The sequence below is a fragment of the Triticum urartu genome, chromosome 2A (genome assembly GCF_056163025.1).
Source record: "Triticum urartu cultivar PI428250 chromosome 2A, HENAU_Tu73, whole genome shotgun sequence".
Classification (NCBI taxonomy): Eukaryota; Viridiplantae; Streptophyta; class Magnoliopsida; order Poales; family Poaceae; genus Triticum; species Triticum urartu.
In genome coordinates this window covers 581,307,980-581,318,816 of record NC_141874.1, presented here as the reverse complement: position 1 = coordinate 581,318,816, position 10,837 = coordinate 581,307,980, and the positions used below count along the sequence as shown (strand labels likewise).

Sequence of the window (10,837 nt, the reverse complement as noted above, 5' to 3'; positions counted from 1 at the left end):
TTCCTATGACTATGAGATTATGCAACTCCCGAATACCTGAGGAACACTTAGTGTTCTACCAAACGTCACAACGTAACTGGGTGACTATAAAGATGCTCTACAGGTGTCTCCGATGATGTTTGTTGAGTTGGCATAGATCGAGATTAGGATTTATCACTCCGAGTATCGGAGAGGTGTATATGGGCCCTCTCGGTAATGCACATAAGGCTTGCAAGCAATGTGACTAATGAGTTAGTTATGGGATGTTGCATTACGGAACGAGTAAAGAGACTTGCCGGTAACGAGATTGAACTAGGTATTCAGATACCGACGATCGAATCTCGGGCAAGTAACATACCGATGACAAAGGGAACAACGTATGTTGTTATGCGGTTTGACCGATAAAGATCTTCGTAGAATATAGGAACCAATATGAGCATCCAGGTTCCGCTATTGGTTATTGACAGGAGATGAGTCTCGGTCATGTCTACATAGTTCTCGAACCCGTAGGGTCCGCACGCTTAAACGTTCGGTGACGATCGGTATCATGAGTTTATGTGTTTTGATGTACCGAAGGTTGTTCGGAGTCCCGGATGTGATCACGGGCATGACAAGGAGTCTCGAAATGGTCGAGAAATAAAGATCGATATATTGGAAGCCTATGTTTGGACATCGGGATGGTTCCGGGTGAGTCATTTACCGGAGTACCGGGGGGTTACCGGAACCCCCCGTGGAGTATATGGGCCTTATTGGGCCTTAGTGGAATAGAGGAGAGGAAGGGCAAGGTGGAGGGCGCGCCCCGCTAGCCCAATCCGAATTTGGTGGGCCCCTCCCCTTCCTTCCCTCTCTCCCCCTTCCTTCTCTCCTACTCCAACTAGGGAAGGGGGGAACACTCTCCTAGGATCGGTCGGATCGTGAAGACGTACGACTACATCAACCACGTTGTCATAACGCTTCCGCTTACGGTCTACGAGGGTACGTGGACAACACTCTCCCCTCTCGTTGCTATGCATCACCTAGATGGATCTTGCATGTGCGTATGGAAAATTTGAAATTATTGTGTTCCCCAACAGGATACATGTATTTGGTACTCTAGGGTTTGGAATCCGTCTCCTACCTTATCTCCAGGAGAGGCTTCTTGCCCTCCAAGTCTTGTACTCAATATATACTCGCACTTGAGGCTCAATAATAAATCAATCAACTATTCCACCAATCCCTCTATCCCTTCTAACACCAAGGACGATGACAAAACGGCCACTGGCCCCTTGATCATATTCTTGTGGAAAAGAAAGCCGTTGCTGCCCACGACCCTTGACGAGGTTGAGCTCCAAGTCGTCCACGTCGGCGCTGTCGATGAAGAGTCGATCTCAGTGGTGTCTGCGAATGCGAGCATGGGGATCGTCAGTGCATAGCGTGCGGCTCCATCTACATATGTTTTTGAGCCAATATAGATGGGCTTCTCAGTGTTCCTCAAATTATTGCAGTGACATGCTAGTGGACAGTTTCTGAGCTTGTGTCATCCGCAAGCATGTGTGTGGAGTTAGTAATAGAATGCATGTGAAGAACTATTTACTCTTTAAATGATCTTTATACCCTCTCTTAGAGATTACACAAAATAATTTTAGCTTGATAAAGTATACAATTCGAGATGAAGGATTTACATGCTCTATCGTGGAGGAAGGAGGTTGTATGTGGGTAGTTGGACAAAGGAGTGATGGGAAGAAAATTGAACAACCAATGGGGAGGGTGGAACAAAGTGAGTCAGTTTTAAGGGGAGAAAGACTAAAAATCTAGATCAAACGGGTTGATGGGAGGTGGAGGCCATAGAACGAAACTCTCCACTAATAGTAGAGAACCAAAGATCAAACATACTCGGGGAAATCGAAACATCATGGACCGAGCAATGATTCACGTGGTCGTGGTTCAAGATGGAGTCAAGCGGCCAAGCCAAACTTTCCCTTACTCGGCAGAGACGACAGCTACCAGGATGGAGGAAGAGGAAGGTCCCCTATCATCACAGAGTTGTCAATGAATATTAGACGAAGTTAAGCACCTTCGTATGGGCATTTCAGTTTCCCGGACGCATGCAAGATAATTCAGGATATCCACCATGAACACCAGATCCTAGCCAAAGAGGAGGATGGGTAATTCATTAGGTTTGCCCATAAGCGACGTGGCCTCCCCAAAGAGCATGAGGTCATGACCGCCACCTGGGCGGGCGTGGCAACCGTTGCCATGAGATTGAGGAGGTTGTCGTGGCCGTTGCATCACCGGAGAAAAAAAATTAGAATTACAACTGTTAGCAAATCCATAAGGAAAAAAATATATGACTCACGCCTTATGGCAAATGTGGTAGCAGGTCAACAAGGAAACAACGATCTTTCATAGATATACAATCGCCAAAACTAAGGAGATCACAAGCACCAGGTAAAACAAATATCCCATGCCACACAATCTCAATGTTCTAACAGCTATGAAAGAAATATTTATGTACTCTGATACGTAAGATTCGGAAACACGTGTAGAACACTTGTGTAACTCCTGGTTTTTCTCTCTCATGATGCGCTCTAGTCTCTTTTTCCTCAACAGATCTTTTAAGAACTCATCATCTCCGTAGAGGTAACTGCTAACTGTGAATGTCAAGTGTTTTTCGTCCGGGACGAAATAAAATAATCCAGTTTCAAAACGGCGCTCTCTGTACTTTGCAATTGCCCTCTTTATCGTGCATGACAATTTTCCAATGATTCCGTAATTTTCTATATAAACCGGCCATGAATTGATCAACCACACATGAATCCAGGCAAAAATCCTCCATCTCTCGTTACAAAGCTCCAATTCATGGCGCAGTGCCGTTGATTTCAGTATAGCTGCAGGTTTAGCCAAAGCCCTCGTTCCATACTCGTCACTAACACATAGCCTGAACGTCTTCTTTGGCCTGATAACCTTGTGGTCTTTTCCACAAACTAGAGATCCAACCTGTTGTTTCACAATAAATAAGAACGTCTTCGTCGGAATCTTTGGTTGGCGTTTGATCATGGGTATATGACATGAGCATCGTAAAGTAATATCCCATGATTTCTCAAAGAAAACAAAACCCTTAGGAGCTAGTAGTATATATGCAAGTAAGAAAAAAAAAGTGTACTAGAGTATATGCATCGACGGTAGTAGTCTTTGTTGAATATGTGTACATGTACATAGGTCTGGGTCCTGTATGCAGTACCGGTTGTATCTGTCTCCCTCTGTATGTATGTGTATCTTAGGAGACAAGATACCGGTCGCACCCCTTGTATCTATATATACGTGCCTAGTACACGATCAATTAATTATCGATGCACCAAATCATTCTCTACATGGTATCTATCGCAAGTCGATCTTCCAGCTTCCGCTAACCCTAGCCGCCACCTCGGGCCGCCGCCGCCGCCGCGATTCCCCGCCACCGCCGGCGTCTCCACCTCTCCTTCCCGTGCGCCCTCCCTCCACCGCGCGCCTCCTTCCCCACGCCGCACCGCCCCTCCCCGCCGCGCCGCCTACCTCCCGCCGCCGTGCCGCTCCTCTTCAGCCGTGTCGCCGCCTCCCTCCCATGATCCCGCTGCCATGTCGTCCAATGCCTCCACCTACTCCAACCCCTTCGCCGTCGACCCCGCCGAAATCTGCGACATCAACGTCCACGCACGCGTCAATGTCATCCTCGACGCCTCCAACTCCACGTACTTCGCGTGGAAGACGTACTTCACGCTGCTCTTCTGCGAGAATAATCTCATGGACCACGTGGATGGCATCGTGGACTCCCGCGCCATGGTGGATGACGCCGAGTGAACCGCGATCGACGCCACGATCATCCAGTGGTTCTTCACCACCATCTCCAAGGACTTGTTCCACACGGTCGTGAGCACTGGCGACGACGGCCGCGCCCTGTGGGTCAAGCTGAACGACCTCTTCACCGACAACAAGCTTCAACGCCATGTTTTTTGCAGCAGGAATTTTTTGACTGTCACCAGGATGAACAGTCCATTGATGACTACTGTCGCCGCCTGAAGACGTTGGCGGACGAGCTCCGTGACATTGGAGCCAAGGTGGACGACGACCTCCTCCTCAGCACGCTCACCGCCTGTAATGCCCACGATGCGGCTATATCTCCCACGTGTCGAAGCACGACTTAGAGGCATAACCGCATTGAAAGCAATGTCGCAAGTGAGGTAATCTTCACACAACCCATGTAATACATAAGGGAAAAAGATACACACAATACATCGAGCTCCTCCCTGAGCTTGGTTGCGTCACCTGCTCGGTAACATCGGCACCTGCAAACTGGTTTTGGAAGTATCTGTGAGTCACGGGGACTCAGCAATCTCACACCCACGCGATCAAGACTAATTAAGCTTATAGGAAGGGTAAAAGGTATGAGGTGGAGCTGCAGCAAGCGACTAGCATATTTGGTGGCTAACATACACAAATGAGAGCGAGAAGAGAAGGCAAAGCACATTCGAGAAATCTATGATCAAGAAGTGATCCTAGAACAACCTACGTCAAGCATAACTCCAACACCGTGTTCACTTCCCGGACTCCGCCGAGAAGAGACCATCACGGCTACACACGCGGTTGATGTATTTGAATTAAGATCAACTTCAGGTTTTCTACAATCGGACATTAACAAATTCCCATCTGCCCATAACCGCAGGCACGACTATCGAAAGTTCAAATCCTTGTAGGGGTGTCCCAACTTAGCCCATCACAAGCTCCCATGGTCAACGAAGGATATTCCTTCTCCTAAGACAATCCGATCAGACTCGGCATCCCGGTTACAAGACATCCTCGACAATGGTAAAACAAGTCCATCAAAGCCACCCGAATGTGCCGACAAATCCCGATAGGAGCTGCACATATCTTTTTCTCAGGGCACACCGGATTGTCTAAGGTTCTGGTAGGCCAGCCCAGAGTTGCCCCTGGTGGCCACCGGCAGCTGACAGGTTGGACCAACACTCAGAGGAGCACTGGCCCGGGGGTTTAAATAAAGATGACCCTTGATCCGGCCGACTCAAGGGAAAGAAAAGGCTAGGTGGCGAATGGTAAAACCAATGTTGGGCCTTGCTGGAGGAGTTTTATTCAAGGTGAACTGTCAAGGGGTTCCCATTATAACCCAACCGTGTAAGGAACGCAAAAACCGGGAACATAACACCGATATGACGGAAACTAGGGCGGCAAGAGTGGAACAAAACACCAGGCACAAGGCCGAGCCTTCCACCCTTTACCAAGTATATAGATGCATTAATATAATAAGAGATATTGTGATATCCCAACAAAATAACCATGTTCCAAACATGGAACAAGCTCCAATCTTCACCTACAACTAACAACGCTATAAGAGGGGCTGAGCAAAGCGGTAACATAGCCAAACAACGGTTTGTTAGGACAAGGTGGGTTAGAGGCTTGGCTCAACAATATGGGAGGCATGATAAGCAAGTGGTAGGTATCATAGCATAGGCATAGCAAAAGAGCGAGCAACTAGCAAGCAAAGATAGAAGTGATTTCGAGGGTATGGTCATATTGCTCGAAGTCCCGCAAGGAAGAAGAACGAGTCCATGAAGAAGACAAACGAACATAGTCGAACGGGTCCTCACAAACGCGACGTTATCGGAACCAACCCGAAGAAGCAACACCGGAAAGAAGCACACAACATAGTAAACAACCAACACACGAACATGACATGATATGCGGGATGCGGTATGTGATGCATATGCATGATTTGGAAAGGAATGATTGAACCTGTCCTAAACATGGAAATCCAAGAGTGCCACTAGAAAGGTGAGATAATTTTGGTTGAAATCAATATAAAGATCACCGGAATCGGATGCACGGTTTGGAAATGGCAAGCAAAACAAATATGGGACCGGTCTGCGATAATCAGCAAGTAGCCATCTGAATGCATCAAGATAAATATGCTACAGCACTCAAACATGACAACAAAATACATGGTAGGGATCCACTCATGATGCTTCACAAAAGATGAACACTGATCTACAGCTAATTCACACAATAGCAAGCTCAAACAAGCATGGCAAAAGTGCAAAAGATAACAGGTTACAAACTTAGTGAAATTAACACAAGTCTGGAATTTATCATCAGGAAGAAAACTTTAGGGCATGAAACCTACATGCTACAGGAACATATCATGGCAAACAAGGCATGGCATGAAGCTACTCTAAGCATATAACAAAAGTCCCTTAGTGACCATGAGTCAAAAGGGATCAGAAAATACAATTGCAAGCATGTGAACATAGCAAAAACATAAGCAGATTCAGACTTAGTGAAAAAACTGGAGCATGCAAACAGATTAACAAGTAGGCATGTTTACGAGCTCGATGCACTTACTATAGAGCATGGCATGACAAACTAAGCATACACCCGTGAAGAAGACATGGCAAGAACAACATAGCATGCACGGAACAACAACAACAAGCTCGGCAAAATTGCTAAACATGTTAACAATCTGCCAGGAACATTTTATAGCAAAAGTAGAACTCGATTGACTCAAGCTAGAGTGCTCCATAATTGCAAACAAAGACATCGATGGATAGAGCACCACAATATTAACAAAACATCCTTACTGATCATCCTCAAAAGAGGCACGGATCACTAGGAAACAACATGAACATATGACATAACAACAAAATCAGGACAAGGACTTTAGTGAAATTCTAAGTCCCTGAAATCAGCATCAACGATTACGCTACTTTGCATGCTTGTTCTAGTCACCACGAATATCACACAAATACATGGCATACACCTCTGTAAAGATGACATGCCATTCTACAAAACACATGTAGAGCTCAGGATCATAGCATGCACACATTAATCATGGCAAAAATGACAAAAGGCCATTTGCTGAAACAGATCTGCAACTTTCCTCACATAGCCCTCTTCCAACAGCATTTCGGGCATCAAGTTGAGCTCAAATGAAAATGATGCAATGAGATGAAATGATGTACTCGTCGAGACGAACATTTTGATATGCTACATGCACGAATCGGAGCTACGATGAGGAAGTTATGGCATGTCAAAGTATGCAAAATTTAACTGGGTTAGGAGGGAAAAAGTCAACCCCGAGATATTTTCAGATCTGAGATTTGCACGTGGTTCGAGGCCGACAGGAGCTTCTCGCCGGAGACGCGCCGGAGTCGGAGAAGGAGGCGTCCGGAGTTGCGGGGAAGCGCCGGGGGGAGGGAGGTCGTCGCCGGCGAGGTCGGGTCGCTCGCCGGAGCACTCGGACGAGGTGCGGCGCTCCGGTGAGGGCGGAGCCGAAGCGGGCGGCGGCGCGGTGAACTCGCAACGCGGCGAAGCATGGCCGGCGAGGCAGCGCCGTGGAGGCGCGGTGAGGCACGCCGGCGAAGGACAAGCGGCGGCGCGGGATGCCTGGCAAGGAGGCGCGGCGAAGGAGGAGGCGCGGGCGCGGTTGGCGGTGGCGGGCGGCGGTTCGGGCCACGCGGGCCTACGGCGGCAGAGGAGAGAGGAGGGCGCGACGCTGGTGACGTGGCGCACCGTGAGTAGGAGGAAGCGGCGGCGGTGGCGACGTGGCAGCACGCCATTGGTCGGGTGACGTGGCCGGGCGGGGTGGACATGTTCGGTCGCCGGGTGGACGTGTCCGGCGGCGCAAGGAGGACGAAGGTTAGGGTTAGGCTGCGCGAAAATTTCGGGGGAGGCCACATATGTATAGGTAGAGGGAGCTAGGAGAGTCCAAATGAGGTGCGGTTTTCGGCCACGCGATCGTGATCGAACGCTCTAGATGATGGAGCAAGTATAAGTGGGTTTCGGGCCAGTTTGGAGGGGTGTTGGGCTGCAACACACACGAGACCTTTTCGGTCCCTCGGTTAACTGTTGGAGTATCAAACGAAGTCCAAATGGCACGAAACTAGACAGGCGGTCTACCGGTAGTAAACTAAGGCCGCATGACAAGTCTCGCTCCAATCCGAAGACGTTTAACACCCGCACACGACAAGAGGTAGAAAGGAACACTGGGTGACATAGGAGTGCCGGATTGCAAAACGGACAACGGGGAAAATGCTCGGAAGCATGAGACGAACATGTATGCAAATGAAATGCACATGATGACATGATATGCAATGCATGACACGCAAGCAATGACAAGGCAATAACAACGAATAACTAGAGGACACCTGGCACATCGGTCTCGGGGCATTACAACACTCCACCACTATGAGAGGATCTCGTCCCGAGATCTAGAATGGCACCGGAGGAAAAACGGAAGAGAAAAGGAGTGAGGTAAAAACTAATTGCTTCTTTGACAAACGAGTGAGACCAAAGAACCTTGAAAAGTTGAACAACTTCGAGAAAAGAATACAACGGAGATGAACGAAGGTGAAAGCACTCCATTAAGAAAGAGGAACAAGGAAGAACAAATTCGAACAGCACTCCGGTTGAAAAGAAAAGGAATTGAATAAGAACTTGATAAGATGAGAGGATACATGATGAAATCACACCATACAGCCTCCAGAACTATTGAACGCATGGAACAAGGGGTAAGAAAGATCTCAGACAGCACTCCGGTTGAGAAGAGATGCAAGGCTTGATAAGGCGAAAAGAACTTGAGCAAAAAGGTCACAACACTCCAGTTGGAAATGGAAGGTAAATAATATGAGCTTGGCGAAATGAAAGCACTTGGATGAGAGTTCGGTTAGAAGAGGAATGATAGACACAACACTCCGGTTAAAAGGATAAGCACGAGAAGAACATGATCTTTTGACAAGACGAGATGATGGGTGAAAAGAACAACATCACAATGCCTCCGAAACGAAAGAATAGAATATAGATAATTGAAATAAGAGAATGGAGAAGAAAATGACAACTTCTTCCACAAAAGAGCTTGAAAAGGCATCCTTAGAAGAAGGTTCGAACGGAGTTGTTGGAAAAAACCAACAACGAAAAGAACATATTATCACCATTAATAGCATTAATCTTTAGGGAAAACGTTAGGTGAAATATAACCCCAGATAACTCCAATGACGAGATTGATGGATTTTAAATACCTCCTTTTTAACAACATGTGAATCATGAGACATGAACTCAAATTATCAAGAATGACATAATACCACCTCGAATGATACGGTTGAAAGAATTGCACTTCGGAATGCGAGATGAAGAAATGCTTGAGCTCCTTAGAAAAGAATATCAATGAACACTTGGAGAAGGAATTATTTCCTTGATGAACCATCATGTAGAACATCCATGAAGAACTCCGGTAAACAAAAGGATAACGAAAAAAAGAGAAGTTGAAAACACAAGGTGAAACCTTGTATTGATTTAGATGGATCTCTGTGATAATTAGAGCTTGGAACTCCGAGAAAGAAAAGATGCACAAAAGAAAATCAAGAATTTATTCATCATGAACAAACTTCGAAGGAAGGAATTGATCACTTGGATGAAACAAGAATAAGAATTATGTTATGCGTATCCTTTACCAATTTAAATTGATGACAAGCAACGGATTTGGCATACTACTTATTCCCGTTGGAAAGGATTTATGAGAGATATAGCGCCAACTTGAGAAAGTCGTCAACGAACCACCGGTAGGATTTGGGAACAATGAATAAATTGATATGATAACCAAGGAAGAGAATTCTTGAACGAACCACCGTAAGGATTGAAAATGAACGAAGAAAAGATAAAGAAAACACGGGGAAGAATTGGAAAATGAATGAAGATACTTGAGGGAATTTAGATAGAAGTGAAACGAATAGATCATGGACCGATTAGAGATCACTTGAACGACGCACCGGTAAGATCGGAGAATGATAACTGAAATCTAAGAATGAATAAACCTGAATTGATGGACTCCGGATAACCAAACTAAAAAGACTCCTGAATTGCTCCGGATAGGTGAAAAGAATTATCACGACCGAAAACAATTATGAGAGGACGGCATAAGGTTAGCACCATGAATCTGCGAGAGAATGGATAAGATTGAAGAGAAACTCTTCTTCGGTCTTCCAATCTGAGAATGACTACGAGAAACACCACCATGAATTATTGAGATACTCCGGGATGAAAATTAGAAAGGTTGAACCAATGATGAAAAGAATTTAACCGATCTTGGAGAAAGACATTTGACTGATGGTAAATCATTCTTACGTCAAACTTCGAAAAGAAATTTGAGGATAGCTCCGGGAAAATAAGAAGAGTCAGGTAAGATCCTGGGGAAAGACCTGTGGGTTAGGGCCCACTCAAAAGATACACCGTAGAACAATTTAAAAGAGAGAATGCATCGGTTGAGTTAAATGGCTTGAATGAGATAACAACCTCAAAATATCTTGGACGGATTGATAATGGAGACAAATCTTCTGAGATATCTTCAGAACTCCGGAACAATTGAATAGTGAGAGGTGAATGATTACGAAGTGCATCGGCATGGGAAAACATTTGAAACAAGGAGAAAGGGATATGATCAACACCAAACGCTTTATTTGGATCCACCGGAGAAGAAAAGAATGGAGAATGATGAACAAGTAGAACATCTTCAAGAGAACCACCAGGTAAGAACGTTGATTGAAAAGAATGGAGAGACTTCACATCCATAAAATGGATAATTGATTTAGAAATCTGATCCCTTGAAGAAAAAGGGGTGGGTGGGCGGGAAAACAAAGGAAACTTGGAGACGGATGAAACAAACATCGTTGAGAAGAACTGATGATTGATCTTGCGGATGTTGAAATGATCGGATCCACTTGAAGAGAAAACACACTGGTGAAAAGGATTGATATGACAATCTCGATTACCGAGAAGGATTAGTATTCACATCGGAGTATGAGAACACCATTTGGGGAAGGTATGGAATCAACATTTGACT

The 10,837-nt window shown here is 45.9% G+C and overlaps 1 protein-coding gene across 1 annotated transcript; it reads right to left on the bottom strand.

Annotated features, from left to right (window-relative positions):
- Positions 1-2,361: 2,361 nt before the first annotated feature.
- Positions 2,362-3,015, bottom strand: LOC147986028 (uncharacterized). Its single transcript, XM_087541840.1, has one exon. The coding sequence runs from the start codon at positions 3,013-3,015 to the stop codon at positions 2,362-2,364; it is 654 nt and encodes a 217-aa protein (XP_087397966.1).
- Positions 3,016-10,837: the final 7,822 nt, after the last annotated feature.